The 21,130-nt window shown below is 34.8% G+C and overlaps 1 protein-coding gene across 1 annotated transcript in view; it reads left to right on the top strand.

The window, feature by feature from the left end:
* Window positions 1–19,272, top strand: part of LOC118266331 (arf-GAP with Rho-GAP domain, ANK repeat and PH domain-containing protein 2) — a 44,255-nt gene extending 24,983 nt beyond the window's left edge. The window contains exons 3-13 of the mRNA XM_035579742.2: window positions 625–745; window positions 2,989–3,110; window positions 8,593–8,716; window positions 10,828–10,972; window positions 12,423–12,490; window positions 13,085–13,275; window positions 13,869–14,105; window positions 14,434–14,790; window positions 15,290–15,411; window positions 16,194–16,340; window positions 17,176–19,272. Coding sequence (XP_035435635.2) covers window positions 625–745; window positions 2,989–3,110; window positions 8,593–8,716; window positions 10,828–10,972; window positions 12,423–12,490; window positions 13,085–13,275; window positions 13,869–14,105; window positions 14,434–14,790; window positions 15,290–15,411; window positions 16,194–16,326 — 1,620 coding nt within the window. The 3' untranslated portion in view covers window positions 16,327–16,340; window positions 17,176–19,272. The remainder of the gene's footprint in view (window positions 1–624; window positions 746–2,988; window positions 3,111–8,592; window positions 8,717–10,827; window positions 10,973–12,422; window positions 12,491–13,084; window positions 13,276–13,868; window positions 14,106–14,433; window positions 14,791–15,289; window positions 15,412–16,193; window positions 16,341–17,175) is intronic.
* Window positions 19,273–21,130: the final 1,858 nt, after the last annotated feature.

A 21,130-nucleotide genomic window follows, 5' to 3' on the forward strand; every position in this document is an offset into this window, starting at 1 on the left:
TCTCAGACTCACGTTAGAGGGCTCTCGGTCAGCCGTCAATCTCCCTTCGCGTTCCTCCAAAGTTTCCTGTGATCGAAAATATACCGTAAGAAAACGCTGCATACTGAGTCGATATTCACGATGGGTAGGCATTTCTGACACAAGAGTTCTAACTTGCCTTGCTCGAATTGCTGTTAGCTTCACTTCACGATCTTTATCTGAGTCCTGGGACCTATTTAGTCTCATCCTTTTCGCATCGGCTACGTTGCGAAAAGATTGTTTTTTTTTCTAGAAGGCATTTAAAAAAGCAAACCAAATAAATCAAAACCAAATGAGATGATGAGATTTTGATTGACATTGACTGATCGGATTGCAATGAAACAAATGTTACTAAATGTTACTTGAAGTTAGGTTCAATCATTGTGTATAAAAGTTATCTTCATTGCTTTCGTACACTTTACGTGATGCCCGAACAAATAAACAGACAAACAGACACAAATTCTAAAAATAGGTTCTATTTGTTGTCCTTTAACACCCTAGCTATTTTTTATTTTTGATATTGATGTACATAAATGACTTTTCTAGTTTTATTATCCGTGTATAGATAGACAACAATAAATGTTCTATTTTTGTATTGTTAACTAGGAGGGAGTGACAGGAGAGTGGCGAGGTGCCTGGGTGATGCTTATTCGTCGTGTGATGGTCTACTACACCACTAAGGAACCCACAGTGCGTACTGTTGACCTCAGGAAGACCAGATGTGTCGGTAAGTTCACAGCCCAATATTGGGACTTCATTCTTACACTTAAGTCTCTACATACGGTTGGTATTTCATTTTTATTTAGTGAGTTGCAATACTAAATAAAATATAAATATATTGTATAGGTTAATTAGATGCAAACGCGACTCCTAAGACATTCCTGGGTCCGGCAATATAAAGGTACTGAAATTTTTCGTTTTGCACGAAACCTAGAATTGTGCCGGCAATATGCTCGCACTTTATTACGTGGATGTGGAACTGCCACTGTTAGCTGGTAAATAGTGGGTGACCCTATGCCGATAATGTGTGTAGTGCTCATGTTTCCTATCCTTTGGAGGAACACAAAGGCGTGTATTATGTTGATTCATAACTAGAACGTCATTTATTTATGTTGTCTGAAATTTAAATTAGTCATTCTGTTACGCTCGTCGATTCCCATGAATCACTATACTTATTAAACATGGGCACACAATACCGAGAAATCTCAGACCTGTAGGTAGTATTCATTCGTAAATAATGATGATTAACACGTCGTATTAGACACCTATGTCAACTTATTCTCAGTTACGCTATTAATTAGTGTTTTGGAAAAAAATCTAAGAGAATTTATTTATGTAGTTTCACTAAATTCTGCCCGCAACTTCGTACACGTTATCACGTTTTTTCTCGTTTTCGTAGGTTTTCGTTTCCTTCTTGCTTCGACAAAAAGTACCTCTATATGCTTCTACTGGTTCTAAGCTACCTTACCAATTTTCACTGGCTGGGGAGGACTTATAGGTGAGAGTTGCGATCCGCCATCTTCAGATTAAGATAATGCAAAATTTTGTGTGTGTAATCACAAAGCCACAGACCAGTCGTGGTTTTGGGTAACCGATAAAATTTATTGTGTAAGGGTACCGTAAACAAGGGAGAATACTATTGGGGTATGACGTTAGGGGTAAAACCGGATCAGATAACATTTGTAATTTTTTACCCGTTCCTAATAGGAGGAGCCAAGTTGGTCAAAGATTAGGCTCCACCCAACAGGACACGCCCACCTTGGCTTACAAGGATGACCAAGTATTTTTTTTTTAATAAATGTTACATTTGTGTTTGTTACGACAACACAGTTAACTGTAGATGGGACATATTATGCGCCCCATACTATGAGGTCATAGTTTGACTTAACTTGATACAAGTTGCTATAATATATTGTGACGTTTTCTTAATTACATAAAATAATAATTTAGGTTTTATAAATGTTTACAATCTGTGTGACAAGTACTCATTTCTCAATATCTTTATTACTTTTCCACTATAAAATTGTAAATACAGGTGTTACAATATATATGTATACAATACACTCTATCTAAATGAATTAGATAAGCGGTTTAATTTCACCAGGGACCGGCCTAAATAAATTATTGGAATGCCCAGAATTGGTACCTATGTAGGCGTCACAATTTGTCTAACGAAGTTAATCGTCAATAAATATACATCGTGCCGCCGTCCCGGATGTTCCATAATTACGTTTTATTACCACAGACACCGGCATACTGTTCACTTCATAATAGTGTTTCCTGAGATAAAATAATTCAACAACAGTGGAAGGTCATTGTTTCATAATCTCATAACTCACGTTACATATTGAATATTAAGTAACAGTTATGCGTTATCGCTGACTGATGATTGATAACTTCTCTGATAATATTCATCTAATAGAACCATGCCTTTAATCAGTCCTTTGTTGTTAAGTATTAACTACGTAATATTCTTGTTATTTCCAATGAATATGTTTTTATTCCGATAACAGAATAGCGCACTTGATCGTAAGACTAAATTTATATTTTTGTTACTCTTTTGATATGCAATGTAATCAGTTATCCACGACAGTCTGACGGTCCTCTTCGGCTTGTTCAAGCAGATAGATTATCCAACCTGAAAACAAAAACACCTTGAAAACATAAGTCCAGCACTCCATGTCGTCCCCAAGATGAGGGAATTCCATCACAGAATTATTCATAAGTTCATGACCTACTTATCAACGTGACATACATTGACTCCTGTAAAATATTTAACAAAAAGCAAGTTTGCACGACGAAATTCTTTTAAATGTGAACAATTAGTAGAAACCATATTACTAATATGTATTTGATTATTTTTTATTTGATTCAAAGTAAATTTTCTTTTCTTGAAGCATTTTGTGCTGTTACACATCTGCTCAAACAGGGAACAGACTAGTATTAAAACTGTATTTATATTATTCACAGTGACACAAGAGGCAGACGAGGACACTAAGTCTGTCTGCCCGACAGACGGGAGTGACAACTTACTACTCGACTGTCCACATGCCACACTTTACTTGCGGTTCCCACACGAGAGAGAACTGAAGGTAAGAAGAATTAAGGAATTAAGAGATCTATTTATTTTTTATAATCCTTTCATTACCAGCATCAAGCCGAAAGACTTCCATTGTTAAACAAACTCAACATTTTACTCACACACAACTATCCCCAAGTTTCACGTTCAAACCAAACATTTAAAATTGTTATTATAGATTCTTGTGCGATAGTTTTCTAATCAAAAAGATGGGTATTACGTAAACTTAGTAAAGTTTTTCTTTAAAAACTTTACAAACTTTGTTGTTGTAGTTATAATAAGTTTAATTATTGCTTACTAAAGCTTAAAGTAAATTATTGATTTCCCAAAAATGTTAAAATACCGTTTATAAAGTTTCGAAAGTCTTCCTAGTGTTCTTTACACAAGAGCTCGTCAGTAGCGCCATCTTGCTGCAGTGCGTGCGTTTGTGAACCTAGACCTTCGCCGCGGCGCTAAATGCGTCAACAAGCATTTCACGAGCTTGCACTACAGATGGCATGTCATTGAGAGTGCAATATTAAAATTTTATAGTTATGAAAATTAAAATACAAATAGCCATTTTACTTGTTTTATTATTTAACTAAAATATATTGATGAAGTAATACGATAAATGTTCGATCTTGCAATACAAATAAATACCTATTCACTTTTAACTTGACAACATTGTGCTACCTTCCATCTCGCTCATTTAATCAGCAAACTCGTATAATAGTAAGAGATGAACGATTGTTGAATTTGATATACCTAAGTCATTTTAAACCGTAAGTGAGTGTACATAGGTGCGACTATCGGTATATTTAGCGGGTTGAACGTTGCATCGGATCAATAACGGGTTGGTGAGGGTGATATCGGTTCAGTTCTACATTCGAGGCTGTATTTCACACTTACAGTGTAGTGATTTTCTGTTTTGTCTGGATTTTATCTGAAAAGTGAAACAAGGACACATTTCCATCGTGAAATAAAGTATTAATTATCATGGATATCAATAATGGCCAAAAATCTAATGATAAGAAAGAAGACAAGCCCTCTCCAAGTAAGTCTCCTGACTGTAGCGAGAATGGTATCGATCCACAAAAACCACCACCAGAAGGTACTGCGTCGAAAGATGCTTCTAAACGAAACCAACCAAAGCGCCCAATTGTGAAGATGCCCATGATGGATTTGCAGTCTGACAAAGGTGAGTCTATTGCGGGAGGCGTCGTGGAAATGGAACCAGATATGCCGGACCTGGTGGAAGCCACTATCCCTGACGCCGTTGATGAAGCACAAATGTTAGAACGATATGTCAGGCGACTTCCTGAACGTTTACCAGAACCAGTCATTGTGATTAATCGTGGGCGCGTCATCTCTGATGACCCGACGCGTGGGCCACAGTGGCGTTTCCAAATTTTAGTTCGTAAAGGGTTCGACTTAGAGAAACACCTAGGTTTAGATACCCTGCCGAGTTACGTGGCTGCAATGAATGCAGAGGCGCCAGTTCCAGAACGACCCGTGGAAGAGGAGACTCACCAACCACCCGCCAATGTAGAGGCGCCAGTTCCAGAACGACCCGTGGAAGAGGAGGCTCACCAACCACCCGCCAATGTAGAGGCGCCAGTTCCAGAACGACCCGTGGAAGAGGAGGCTCACCAACCACCCGCCAATGTAGAGGCGCCAGTTCCAGAACGACCCGTGGAAGAGGAGGCTCACCAACCACCCGCCAATGTAGAGGCGCCAGTTCCAGAACGACCCGTGGAAGAGGAGGCTCACCAACCACCCGCCAATGTAGAGGCGCCAGTTCCAGAACGACCCGTGGAAGAGGAGACTCACCAACCACCCGCCAATGTAGAGGCGCCAGTTCCAGAACGACCCGTGGAAGAGGAGGCTCACCAACCACCCGCCAATGTAGAGGCGCCAGTTCCAGAACGACCCGTGACGCTGGAAGCCCTATATCACCCCGAAGCTGTTGAAAATAGTGTCGAATCTGGCAACGACGGCACTGACCATGAAGACCAGGTTGGTGATACCCCATGTGATGACGCAACAATTAGTGATGTTGGTAACGAGCAGGAGTCTGGTACCCCGAATGAGCAACAAACGTCTGAGGATAGGAAAGTTGGAAAAAAAACCGTCACATTTCAAGATCAACAACCTCCTCAGAAAGACGCGGAAAAACATACAGAACAGATATCGAAGGATGCAAATGATACCAAAGAATCTGCAACCGACACTGCGAAAACTGAGAAAAAAACCAAGAAAAGAGCACGAAAACATCGTAAGGGTAAGAAACATGTGTAAAAACACAAAAGACCTACTATGCACAACCTTCGTAAAAACCAATGTCTAAAATGAATAACGCATGTAGCCCCAGTAAAATGTAATCTCCCAGTAAAACCAATTCCATTTCCAGATATTCACAAAATAAATATGATTTCAGTTGCATACCGGAAGTTCAATGTTAATCAGCTAAAGCATTTATAATTTCGTAATTATTATTAAGTCGCATAACGTCATACAATAATCGTATCAGAGGCGGATTAAACCTGGAGAGGTTCCTAGGCAAGTACCTCATAGGCGCACCTAATTTTTTGGCGCCGCCGTCGTTCTGTGGGCAGTGGGGCACACGCGTCTCGCGGCGCCCCTCTGTATCACTACTTGCCTAGTTTCTCTTGCGTATAATACGGCTCTGACTCGAATGTAGGTGTGATAGTGATCATTTTCGTGTGTTAATTAATAGTTTGTACTTCAAATGTCCTTTGGAATTCCTTGAATTTATTCATTAACGTATTTTTTTAAACTAGTCATGTGACATTTTATAAGTATGACTTCACTTTTAGTGAACTTTAGCTTCTTGACCTATTTGTAATGACATGATGTAAGCCTCTGTAACTTGTTACACTATTTTAAGAATATTGTAGTATTGTCTGTGTGTTGTGGTTAAATAATTAGTATGTTCTCCTAACCTTCCCCGAAATCAATAGCGTGTTTTTCATATTCAATATACGTAATTGATAAATAAACAATGATTATATCAACATCAAATAACTTTGTAGTATGATAGAACTAAATGTATTTACAGTTGTAGTGATCTTGAATGCTCAATATGCTAGAGTTGTTGCATTTTAATAACATACTTTAATTATTCTCTCATAAGTTATTGACATATTTATACAAAACTAATAATAAATACTTGTATTTTGTTTATTAATCTATCTTTGTACTTTAATATCTTTTAAATCTGGATTGTGCAAGTGTAAGCAGTAGATTCGGAATGTTCAGGGTAAAAATGAAATTGTATTTTCTAAACAAGTTCTATCTACATGAAGCATTTTACTTCATGATTATAGACCTTGTGTTTTTATTAGTATTAGTTTTTCTATGATGTATTGTATTGTATTTGGTCTCGTATAGTCACCATGAAGGATTACAGGGACTATATTTTAATTTATGAATATTTATACTCTACTATTCCATTAAGTGAACACTCTGACATTCATTAATCATAATTCCATTATTAATACATGTATGTAACTGTACAACGTTTTACTATTACTCATTAATATTACATTTTTACTCTTGATGTCAATTTAATTAATATTTCGTCGTAATAAATGTCAACAATAAACATGATAATCAAGTAATTCAGATGCTTTTATTGCCAATGCAACAGTCTTTTTGTTGAATATCCCTGAAAGTGGCGAATGAATACGTAATATATTTGCAAAGCTTTGCGAATAACACTTAATTAAAGAAAATTAAAATTTCCTTTCTTAATTATTTTTTTTTCCATTTGCATATAAATGATATTTATATTCATTTAGTATTGTGGGGTACAGGGGTAGTATCTAAAATATTTACAGTGGTTGATGAAACCCAGTAATGTGTGTTGAAAATATCATATGTTTGGCAGTAACATTGCCAAACATTTTCAATCCCACCATATGAATAAAGTATATAATCCAATATTTAGTCTTCTTTTGGAATGGTATTTGTAGTCCAATACTTAATCTAAAGGACAATAATTAATACATTTCAGATTTTGGGTATAATGTCAACTAAGATTAGACAAGTGAAATTGTGAATAACATTTGAGTGAGATACATACATGTAGTTGTTAATAAATAATCTATTACTATTATTCATCTGTATTGAATAATATCAGAGGAGTAGATAAGGGAAATTCAGATATTTTGGGAACAGACAACTTTTACACATTTTCATAAGTGACATAGAAGTATCTTATTTGGAATATATTAATAAATTGGCTGTCCATTGTCTCTGCCTGCCCCCAAAGGAGACAGGCGTGAAGTTATGTACATATGTATTAAGAATAGGTATTTATTTTATTTTATTTATTTATTTGCTACAGGCATCTAAGGCCCATAGAAAAATACTATACATAGATATAACATACAATTGGATTACATACTAATAGGTACATATTTTATATAAAAAATAACTTAAAAACTAATAATATTCACTTCATGTCACCTGACCATAATAGTATTATGACTATAATAGATTTATGATCAGCTAGTAAGTAAAGAAAATATTAATGTAGAGGGTTCAATGAGGGAGATATTATATATTGTGTATAGTAAAGGGAAGTCCTTATTAAAGTCTAGTACAAATGAATAACCTTTGAACGATGCTCTGCTGTACCTAGCTTCTTCTTTTCCTTAATGTCTGATTTAGAAAATGGTAAACAAACAAAATGGACCGGACTTTCATATTTTCTGTTTTTTCAGCGAATTTATTGAATGCGAATGTTTACCAAATTTTATGTAATTAAATAACGCAATGGTTTTGGTTATCTCATCTTAGTCAATTTTGTTATATGTTGGAGATGAATTTAAAATAGTTTTCTTGTGGTTTAAAAGTTATTGTGAAATTAATGATAAGATGTTATTAGCTGTTTAGTAAAACTTCCAAAATACTAAAATAAATTATATAAAAGTAAAATAAGTAAAGTTTTGACTGAATTATGAGATCAAATTTTTGAAGTTACATTGGGAACAGTTCTAATCTCTCAAGTAGGGCTAAATCAGAATGATGCTCTCATTCCAACAATATGGTATTGTGTTAGTTTGCGATGCATAATACCTGGTAATAATTATATTAAATACTATATCTTTATTCAATAACAAATGTTACTGCTTTTCCAACTATTAGCTCACACTTTTCTCCTTAATTACCTTTTGGGTTAAACAAAGACCCCAAGCTTTATTCTAGCAGGACTTTCAGGAATTATAAGGTTAGTACTTGTTAGAATATGATTACTATGTTCTAGAATTAGCCACTTCCTCACAGTTAGATTTCTTCATGTAAAGGTTGAAGAAGATATCATATGTATTCACAGTCAAAGTATTATTTAGGCCTTATTATATCGAGAGATGTTGTTGCGAAATGTGTTTGACATTGTTGTTTTTAGGCGAATTATTTTATTTTTATATGTCCTTTTATAAAAATACCGACTTTTGACTAAGTTTATGAATTGTTTGCCGTCTGGTTTCAAGGGATGGCGGTACATGGTGAAGCTGGCAGCCCACAACAATGGAGCTCACATCCACCACCAGCAGCTGACTAAGGAAGATGTTCCCGCCATCGTGGACAAGTGTCTTAGCTTTATATATGCTCACGGTACGTATACAAAGCATCCGCTGTATATTTAGGAACATTTTACGTTCTTTTTGTAGGTTTAATAATAGATTAAAGAGACAATGATCTTTAATTTCGTGTGCTATCATCCATTTTGATACAAATAAATTTTAAGTATAATGCTGTTACCAGAATATTGGCATAGGTAATAAAAAATAATTAGAAAACCACCTTCTGTAAGCATTAAACAGTTTTTTCTTTTTTTTTGTACCTATTTGTTATTGCAATGTTTTCCTTTTAACATTCAGCAAACGGTTTTACTATGTTTCATGTTTTGGAGGAGAGTCAGTCTAGTGACATATCGCCTTTATTATAGATGGTTTTTTTAAGCATATGGCATGGTATATATATTATAAATATACCATGCCTTATACTTAAAGAAATATCTATGGTATGGTATGGTATGGTATATTATGCACTTTTTTTAAGTGTATTATAGGATAAAGGCACCAATAATCGATACATACATGACGTTATGCCATTTTTTTAATTGTAATATATTATGGTATTTTTATTATGTTTATAATGAAAAGTAACAGTAGTTTCACGCGGTACAATATGCTCGAGATATGAATAGGTTATATTATTACCTATTTAGTTTTTTATAAACACTACTTAATAAATTTCGAAAAAGTAAACATATGAGTAATCTCCAGTCTTAGAAATTTTTACAAATTCTATAAGTAACGACAAGTTCCAAGGTTCCTATTGTGTAAACACATTTGCAAACCCCTTTTAATAGTGTAATCACACGAAAAGTAATGTAAAATTTGTGCAAATACAAAAGTGAAAAACTTGGGCGAGTCCAATTTTACTCGCGTCCTGCCGCGCTGGTTGAGTCTGTAGGTACTGGATAGATAGCAATTCAATGTACCAATTTGTTGAATCTACCTTCCTCAAAATCATCACCTGTGCTCATCGAGTGAGAACGGAATAGGAATGGCTTGTCATGCCGTCGAAGAGAAGAACTGTGATTTCATTATCGAACGCGATATGATGTACGGAGAACATGCTAAATACCCTTGTCTCTAGCCCAGCATCGCGAGAGGTCAAGTGGACAAACAAACAGATTGAAAGCAAAGCTTTTTGGCAGGAAACAAAAACGGTTTTTTTATGGAATATGTGGCAAAAGAGCAACCGAGACACCTATTGATTACATACACCGACGCACACACGCATGCGCCGCGTGCATGTAACTTCGCCAAGTGCACGGTACGATTTAGCCACCTGAATATAATACGAACAACGAGGAACGCGCATGAGCTCGAAGATTTTATCGAGGCGAATTATACCGTGGCTGGACCAACGTCAGCGACGAGCATGCGTTGCGCGGGCTGCCGAATTGCCGATGCTGTTGGCCGGTGAGACCGATATCAAGTCGATGTTTAAATTGCCGCCACCCGGTAATCAAATCTTCAGTCATTTTCGCTAGGTACCGAACAAAATAGGTAACAAGCTGACATTATATTTGAGGTTTGTTATCTAAAGTACCGCGTCTACATAGTACCGGGGGTCGGTAATGAAGTGATAGGTACGAAAAAACAAATTATAAAAGCTTATTACAATACAATTTCATGTGTGTATACCTACTTGTCAATTACTGGAATTAAGCCAATTTTTAGAACAAAGTACCTATTAGACAACACAATTTATACTCTAGAAAGTGACCACGGAACTTTTGTTAATGTTTTGTAAATGGATCTTATAATTCTCATAAAACACCGCAAATTTCATCAAATTCAAATAAGTTTTCAGTGCATCAAAATAATTACAAAAATTGTACGTTTTTTAGCGATTTCACGCTAAGTTTGTTATTATTCATTCTCAATCAACTGATTGAATTGATTCAAATGTGCTTTTATTGAAAACGTTTCGGCCGTTACAATGACCACGATTGAATGAACAGTAATAAAAGCAATGAAACCAGCTTGGTGGATACATAAAATTATATTATAGGTAGATTATTAAAAATAATTGGTGTGTTAAAAAGGGGTAAAGGGGTAAAGGGGCCTTTTGAAAATTAAAGATTATTTTATCTTCAACTTTGCTTTGTCTAAATTACTTAGGTTGATGTGCTGACTGTGTGTTTCCAGGCAGTCTTTCGGAAGGTATATACCGTCGTGCAGGCAGTGGCTCTGTGCTGTCTGAGCTACTGGCCCGGTTCCGTCGCGATGCGTGGTCCGTCCAGCTCAGCCCCGTGCAACATTCCGAGCATGATGTTACCGGCGTTCTCAAGAGGTTTGTATTTATTTTGTACACATAGTTAGCTCCTTCTCTTAGGGCTATATTTCGCTAGGAGACCATGACGGGGCAACCAGGCTGCTGAGTGACTGACAAACCATACAGCACTATTGTATTTTTTAGTGGTGTGACCATAGTGTTCTAGTGAAATATAGCCCTTAGTGTCGCAGACTTGCAGAAATTTATTAGTACACTAACCAGTTGGTCCATCTGATTGGTTTACCTTATCTCTCATATAAAAGTTGTAAATGTAACAGAGATTAGATATTAGATATTGTTTATAACCATATATCAATTTATAATTATACAATACAATACTTATGTGCTTACCTGGGAGTGACAGAAGGCCACAGTTAAATTCTAGTAAAAGACAGTATTTGCAACAGACTTTTGTTTTATTTAAAAATATGCATAGACAATCATACAATTTATTTTTAAAACCAACATTGTTTACATAAGTATACATATAGTGTATACTTTGCTCAAGAAAAGTAATATGGAAAATCATTGCTATATACCGAGGAGGGTGTTTAGTTTTGAAGCATGTGTGAGAAAATTGAAGTTCTGTTAACCTAAATAATTATTATAATCCTTCAATATTATTATGTATGTTCTTTACATAATCCTTCAATATATTATTATATTTCTCATCTGAAATATCAAATTCATTATAAGGAATAGCTATTTTGTTGTTTAGAAATAAATCTCAGTAGGGGAAAATACAGCATAATTATGTAAAATTATCGAACTGGGTACTCAATTTCCTTTTAGTGAAATGTAATCCCAAGTAGGCACCTCATTAATTTTGCTATTTTAAAACTGACTGATTACCTATTGTATGGTATGTTAACACATACACAACAATATACATGCAACACCAAATGTAAAACTCTGCTTTATTGCCTTCAAACTGCTGTTGAAAACCAGTCAAAAGTAAATTAATAAAAATATGTACATAGATATATATACACTGATACATTGTGTAATATTATCCTACTAATGTAAATGAAAGATTTTGAATATGTGTGTAGTTATGTATATTTTTGTTTGTAACTCTTTCATGCATATCATGCATTGCATACTACCTACTTAATAAATCTAAATACCATATAATTAGTTATTGTTTGGAATAACATAAAAACTGCTTTTATCCTGATAACTGGGGAAAGCTTCTGTCAGATTATGGTATAATATTTTATTTTATGAAATATCTTTCATACTTTACCTAGTGGAAGAGGATTATAGCTAGAAGACTGTAAGTGAACCAGAGAATTTGTCATAATTTCAAACGATTTTCACCAAATAAATGACTATACTTTCTTACCTAAGTGAATAGAAGTGTGTTAATCTCTAGTTAATCTTTTGACTTTTTTATAGGTATTATCTACACAATATGTTATTTCACTATATACATAAAATATAATTGTTTTTTTTTTTAATATTCCAGGTTCTTCCGCGACCTGCCAGAACCTTTGGTGCCGCAAGAAGTACATAAAGACCTGATAGCAGCTCTAGGTGCGCTAAATAAATTTAATATATTTTGTTAATATACATCTGTAGTTTCCAGGCGATTGGTAAAATATATACATAGCCTAAGTTCACCTGCAATAATAGAAGTATCTTAAAAATTTTGATGATAAATATTATTGTAGTCAAGAATAAAAAAAATAATATAACCGCTCCTTCATTAATATTACAAGGTCAATTTCATGAAAATAATAAATCGATTTTAATGAAACGTGGTATTGCTGCTCATGTACAATATGTCGAGGTCTATGTATTTATTAATACATAGACCTCGACATCTTTAATCAAGCTGTTAAACAAAGTTTCAAGTTTTTTAGACACTTAAAATGCCTCTTTGTAGTTCTCTTAACTCTTACCTATTTGGGAAATATATTAACATTCCAATAAACTACGGATCGGTAGATGTGCCTACGAGCCGTAGAATTTTGACACATTTTGTATGGAGCTTATGTCAAAATTCTACGGCTCGTAAGCAAATTTACCGATCGGTAGTTTATTGGAATGCGCCGTAAATGTATCTATTGGATAAATATCTTGACCCCTCATTTGCAATGATATAAATACTCTTATAATAAATTACAGAGATATCAGATGAGACTGTTCGGCACCATGAGTACCATCGCATCATGTCCTCACTGCCTCTAGTGGCTCGCAACACTGCGCGCAAATTGTTCGCGCACTTACACTTCCTGCACACAATGGCACACGCCAACAAGATGGGTGCCGAGAACTTGGCCTCCGTGTGGGCTCCTACTATCATGCCTGCTGCCATGGTAAGTTGCCATCTTACGAGAATTTATTTATTATGGTCTGAAAAATTATACACTTTGTAGGACTATGGATATGGGTTGGAAAAGATGGTGATGCATGTGAACATTAAAATTAATTCGGGTCGGAATGCCTAAGGAAAGAGGGCGCCTTCGTGTGTGTTTTGATTGCGAAACATTTTAAATAAAAAGGAACGCCTGAATGCTGAAAATGTTTATGCATAGGAATGTTGCGTGGCTCGTTATTCGAATGGTCGTAAATGCGCCTGCTCAGCAAGGGACTTTAGGTTCCGTTCCCGGGAGCCAAAGTATTACCTACTTATCATAGTAATCATTGTGGTTTTTTCGTTTTTCCGATTGTTTTTCTGTAATAGCAAGGGCGCTGAATATTACACGGGACTCGTAACATAACTGGTGAAAAAATTGTTTTACATTGCATCATATGTGCACATTAACCATGAATAAAAAAGCCGTAACGATATTAGCAACACAGCTTAAACATTTTCGACCTTTACCTATCAACACGATGCTCTGTGCAATAATGAGAGTTAAAGTCAGTAGTCAAACATTGTAAGTAACTTATTTATTCATATGTACAGACTAGCAACACGCTGCAAACTGCTTGGTCGGCCAAGGAGGTGTTCGTAGTTCGAGACCTGATTGCCAACTTCGAGTCTATATGGGAGCCTACGGAAGCCGAAAAACGTCGCGAAGCGGCCGTGAGACGAGTCATCATGAGAGTACTCAGTAACTCCGCTCCAGCCGCCCCGAAAGCAGCCGGTGATTTGAGAACCTGGGTCTATGTTCACGATAAGTCCACCTGCTATCAAATCACAGTAAGTTACAAAAGAATTAAGAATTATGTAGCAACTAATTATAAAAATAAATATTCTTTTCGGTGTCCCATTATAATAAATGCAGGTATCATAATGTGATATTACACTGCATGTAGTTATCAGGTTTCATAGTAAAATACAACACGTTTTATATTTGTTTGCATGGTAACGTTAAATGTTAATATTTAATTATGAGCACTGAATAAAATCAATCATCGTGTAGACTAACAAAACAAGCGGAAATTACCACTGAAATTACCATAAGTTCCTTAACGATTATCAGTCAATAATATTACAATGATTTATTTTCCTTTATTTCATTACACAGCTAACACCAAACAAAACAAGCTCAGACGTGTGCATAGAACTGTGTGAAAAGGCGAAATCAGAGTCCCATCTACTAATGCTAGAAGAAGTCATATGCAATGACACGATGCGGCGTATAGTGCATATTGATGAAGTGGTACTAGACGTGGTACTTCGATGGAGTTACTGGGACGAAGACGACAGGAAAAACAACTATTTGATAGTAAAAGAGAATAAAATACTTCATGATATGGAGGCCATGAGACAAACGCCCTCCGTCTGCGGTGAGCTCAGACTTGCTACTGAAGCCATGAAGTCTTTTAAACTACACATGTTTGAGGTGCAAAACTCTAGGCTGTGCTACTTCAAAGATAAACAGGTATGTACCATGTCAACAGAGTTAATGGTGATTGATTATTCAACAAGTCAATTTGTGAAACATAATTTTAAAATTCTGCAGTTGTAATTATTAATTCTCGTCTTGGCACGGAAGTCTACCGTCATAAAGCGCCCGTTTCTTGAGCATGGGGAACGGGCGCCTTTTGTCGAACCGTGCGGGTTCAAAACCTGGCAAGTAAGGGAAAATATAGTGAGGAGACCTGAACTCAGAATTTCAAATTATAACTTCTAATATGGTGCATAATGGTCATTCCTTCATTGTCTGTGATGAGGTCTTTGCTCAGGAGTTAGCCACTTATAGGCCAATGATGATGATGAATTATTTTCACTTACTACAGTATTTTAATATTTGGTTTCATGCAATCATTATTTTATTAATTATCTATTACTTACACCTTTGCACTATTGTTATAATATCCAGATCAATCAGGTGTGTATTAAAATGTGCCAGATCTCAAAAATATTTTTTATATTTACAGGGTTCTCATAAGATAGAGGAGTGGAAAATAAAGGACATCCTGTGGTATGTGGGTCATGAGATAAAGAGGAATCCTCAGTCCCGGTGGGCCATCACATTTATACCTAGAAACAAACAGAAACGGTAACATAAATACACCATTTAATATTTAATTTTATAACTAGCTGGCCCGGCAACGGCATACTTCGTTTGAGTCAAAAACTTTTTTCGCACATTTTAATCCTTGGAATGCTACAAATAATTCAAGACCATATTGGTCCAGCCATTCGAGTTTTAGTGACTTTAAAAAACAGCAATTAATTTTCATCTAGGTACAAAGTTTTTATAAATTAAAAATGTACGCTCTCTCTAGGACTTTCTCTTACGGTGTAGATGCGTTTACTAACGTACATATACACTTATACATCATGAGTTCATCAAACGGTGTTAGGTTAAAACAGAATTTGAATATTTAAATATGTATATTTTCCAATTTTATGGTACATCCATACAAGAAAATCTTTTTTAATGTTAATTTACATTACTTTAGCGAGTTCGTTAATGTTAGTATTTGTTATATCAGTCATTTGTATTTATTTCTTGGGAAACTATTTATCAGTACCTAACAGATAAACTAACATAAACACAATTAATTGTTTGCCGAGCAATATAGTAGATTGCATTAGCAAATAATATCATAAAGATATTGAGGTTTCCTTATGTATCATTAGGTGTGAAATCTATGTGAGTAATCCTTGTCCACATAGATTTAGTAACAACAATAATTATGTGTTTCACTGGGATTTTCTTATATGTCGTGAGTGTGTTTACAAACGTATAAGTTAAGTAACACGTGAAATTCAGTCCTGAAAGGAGAGAAAGAACTTTAAATGTATAAAATGCCTAATATTATACATACTTTGCAGGAGTAAAGACAAGCCGTGGTTCGGCTGCACTATAGCGGGCGCGGTGACGGAGGACCGGCTCAAGTGGATGACGGCGCTCATGTTCGCAGAGCATTCGACAATACTCCCTACCCCTCGACTAGTTATTACGTAACCTCGTATCTCATGGTAAGGCACAGATATTTACAACGTGTAACAAAAAGGGGGTATACATATCAATTGCACGGTTTCTAGATAGCATAACAAATGATATTGGAAAGGTTTTTTAAACTCATGTTGTCATGGTACCAAGTTATGAATTTTTCAAATCGTTTCAAGCGCGCGAATCCAAGTTAGGTAGACAGGTACTAAGCGATCAGATTGACAGAAGAAATGTTTCGTAATATTAGCGAGTGACCCCTGTAGTGTTGTGACACGTTTGTATGATTTGAAATCAAGAACTATGCGATACCAAGTATTTGGTACAATTTTTTTTTAAAACGCTGGAACTTTGTGTAGAGATTCTATTCAACATGTATTCATCAGGGCTTCTTGATGTATATGGGTATTTTGTTACACGTTGTATAGTATTACATCAATGTAGCTCGTTGCGATTGTTTGTAAGCTACATAAATAACCCTCCTTCTGGCGCAGTCGGGTAAAAAAACTTTCTGCATTCATAAGAAATCCTATCATTTATTTTTTTCCATCTTAACAACCCTGTTGAAAATAAATCATTGGCAGTAACCCTACTGCCAATGATTTATTTTCAAAACGACTAACATTATTTAGAGCGATTACGGTATATCGAATCTGTATAAATAAAACTAAATCTGATCATATGTATGGCGCTCAGTTTTAATAAAACCCCAGTAAGATGAATGATTTATTATTGTTGTTTCGTTACCTCCAGAGCAAGATTTCCATATATTTGGCATTCGTGAAAGCAGAATACCAGTTACGCAAATCTAAGGTGACTAGTTATTGTGATATAAATTAAAATGTTTGATGTTATTGTTTACAGGAGAGAAGTACAACAAGTGTCATTAAATTGACTTCGACGTCATAGAGTGGCCACCAGCACCACTGTCAATATCTGCAATATGTTTAATTTATTAATGTAAACAAACACTCGTGTTTCGATGCACACATCAACGTTATGTACAACAAACTTGCCAAGATTGTTTGCAATGTAAAGAATATTCTACGTCCGGTTTTTGGAGTAAAATAGGTATGATTACACTCGTTATTCTTTTATATAGTATGAAAGTAGTATAAGTAGTTATAGGTACATGATACTTAGTCAGAGGTCGCAGTCAAATGTTACAAACATTACAAAAACAGCCCATGAAGGTAACGCTACATCTTGTCAATACGCGCGTGGACTCACACTACGGCCATTTTAAAAACTGCTATTCGTTGCGACCAGATGTAGTCTTTTATGTTTCATGACATGTCACATAGATTTTGGAATTAGTATTGAATAAAATGCAATCTTCAATAATGAATTAAATTGAATTATAACTTTTACTTATTACAAAGACCGTGGCTTTCTTGTTTGAGTAGAATTAAAAATCAATCCCTTATTATTAATTTATTTCTTTGTTACCTTCTTTTCCAAAGTAATTAGGTAAGGATTTAACCTATGTTAGCAAAACCATTTTTTTTTAATATAATATAATTACGAAATCTACTATTAGATTTGATGTTGAAAAAATGCAATTAACTCAATAAAGACATAGGAATAAGTTGTGTATATTATAATTTGTATTTAGTATACAAAGTAGTTACGAAAGTAGAATGAAATATATTTTCAATATTCGTAAAATAGTACAATTATATTTTAAAACATGCTATCATTTAATATTTGAATCTCTACTTGGCTAATTATTATTAAAAGAGTTTATATTTTAATAGATTAATTATTTTTGAGTTTATGTTTGTAATTATGTATGTATGTATAAAAGTAACTATTAGTAAATATAATGTATTGTATTTGAACCATTAATTGATGCAATTTTATAAATGGTAATAAAGTTCAGTAAGACTGTGATTTGACAAATTATATTGTTCACAGTAAGCTTGAATATCATAATCAATAGAAAGAGAACCAATGTTCCTGTTGACCTAGTGTACACCATGTAGGTGGAGCACATTTAGTAGCTTATAGTATTATATATTGTATATTTACATTGTGCTTATTAACCAATCATAAGACCTGACTGCCAATAGAAGAGTTATGTTTTATTAACACCTGACAAATATATTTGCCGTTATCTTGTTCACAAACATTACAGTAAATACCTTGCCAAATAGTTGAATACAATTGTACATAATGACACAAAATGATCACACTGCCAGCTTATATACCCAAAGTATCATATTGTCATGTTTTTTATATACTTGTGTATCTTTCTCTGGCTATTTGTGATATTAATGCTGTACCTACACAAGTACACAGATTTTATTATTATGTTTTGTTAAATATTTTATTATAATAAAAGTACTACTCATAAATAATATTTATATAAAATATTGTAAATGGAATATCTATGAGTTTAGATGTACATTATTTTATACTGTAGTTATAACATATTTCAAGAAAATAAAATGAGTCATAAAGTGAAAACGTCGATTACAATCTCTTCACGGGTGGGTCTCCGTGTTATAAATAATATAAGACATTTACTTGTGTGCTATGTGCGGGTACACAATATAAAATAATTATGAAATCATTATCATCCTGGTTTTGTGATAAAACAGTAAATTTGTGAAAGCACGTTGTTTACTTAGGTTTAGAAATAATTACATGGCGAGAGTTAGAAGTATTTACAGAGGCGTCTAAATGACGACAAAACTTTATTAGACTGAAATGGACCAGGATGTCAATTAAACAGGTGATTTATTATAAAAATTATGTTGTTTTAGGAATTATTTATGAAAAACGCAAGCCAAGTTTAACAATTGTGTGTCTTAGAATTATTGTCCTTTCAATAAATCATATTTGTTATTATTCATATTAATTTACCATATAAAGTATAAGTAAAGTAATAAAATATAACATTTGTATGTATGTCTATTGTATGATAACGTGTTCAAATAAACGCGTTGAAAAAAATAAGTTTCTTTTGTTTTCCCTTCGGGGATTAAAAGGCCACAGAATTCATTTTCTAATTTAAATGTCTAGATTCTGGGTGGAGGATTACCAGACAATAACAACAAATATGGCGCTGCAAAATTCCTTACATGTGTGCAAGTTTTTTTTACACGGTCACTGTGTCTAAAATTTCCTGAAGGCGATTGGTCAAGTGTGTCTGATCGTCGATGAAGGCAGTTCATAGCTAGCATCCTCTGTATCCCGTGTAAGAGGCAAGTTACCTAAATGGTCTTTAAAAATCGACACGAACCTTAATGTCAGTGAGACTTTTGAGGTGGCGTAGAAATTGCGAGGGCTTCTTTCTATCTCCGAAGTCCTCGTGCATCAAAAGTTTTTCAGCCGCTATATCAATTCGCCTTTAAGCTTCTCGTATCTATTTGTCGCTGGAGGGTTGTAATGAGGTCCTTACTTCTCTTCTGTATTGGTATCTAGCTGGCTTATTAAGTAGTGGATTTTTTTGGAGTCATTGGTGATTCTAATACTTTGAAATAAAAAAAGAAGCAGATAAATATGTGAAACATTTTACACACTACAGTTAGTATCTTGAGACACGTTCATTGATCCATTGATCGCCAAAATTAAAGCACATTTTTTGTCAGTGTATTTATTTATGTATGTTACAAAAGTCGTCTTTCATATTCCATCCATTGATGTAGTTTGCCATACATAACTCTCATGCTCGGCACACGTCTGCTCAAGCTCTGATTCATGCCGACAATATCTCTATCTTTTATGCTTAAGTATATGTACTACATTGCAATTACAATGTAAATTAAGGCCATGGTTTACAATAAATCCTTTAAAAACATTTTTTCGGGCATAGTTTGTGGTGCATATAGGAAAGGCGCACGACGCGTACGTCGCAGTGGCGCGTTAAAAGTTACCTGTGCCAGTAATTCGAACAAGCTCATATCCGATATTCTGCGTCGATCTTCTAAGGTTAAATAAAAATTAATACAATGTGGCAATTTTCATTATCGCTACTGTCGTCACTTGCGGTGTATTTTGTCCATAAACTACGTTTTCCTACGGTTTACCTTTTTGAGTAATCGGCGTATCGACAATGAGGTATCGATCATTAGGAAGCATACCAGAGTGCCAAGCACGAATAACTATCGCATTCGTTATTTCATTCATTCTGATGTGTTATTACATTTCTGATAAATTTACGCATTTTGGGAACTGCCATTGTTATTAATGCTACTAGTTTTTTGGACAATTGTTCTAATTGTGACCAACGAAATTACAATTCGTACATTTAGTTATAGGTTTACCACACTGCCAAATCACGTGTCCAGGATTGTTGCAATTAAAACATGTCCAATTTCCTTTTGGGTTGGTTCATTAACTTTCGGAGCGACACTATTCGACGACTGGGTGGCGTTTGAAGACTGTGTATCCATCGACTCAGTGTCTTGCCTAAAGTCATACATACCTCATGGATGGATTATTTTTAACGCTTTTAAAGAACTCTAATGTTTCCTCGGGCTGTGCAACAGAACAAAATGTATATTACCTTGTCCTGCGGGAGTCAAAATGGCGGGATAATATTATAATTGATATTGCAACAAATTATACCTGGTATCAAAAAATTTTACCTAAAAATTATACTATTTACTACATATCTTTAAAAAGTTGTGTATCTGTGACATCGCCACTGGCCGAGAAATAAAGTTCGTATGCCGTGGCAATCATTACGTCTACACTGTCCTATATTATTTTCTTTACATAACATTGCCTCTGCCGATTGTTTGAGCTTTGATACATTTGTCATGCTTAGATTAAATGGTAAAAAAGCTATTTTTCGTTGCACTTTGTTTAT

This window comes from Spodoptera frugiperda, chromosome 25, assembly GCF_023101765.2.
Source record: "Spodoptera frugiperda isolate SF20-4 chromosome 25, AGI-APGP_CSIRO_Sfru_2.0, whole genome shotgun sequence".
Classification (NCBI taxonomy): domain Eukaryota; kingdom Metazoa; phylum Arthropoda; class Insecta; order Lepidoptera; family Noctuidae; genus Spodoptera; species Spodoptera frugiperda.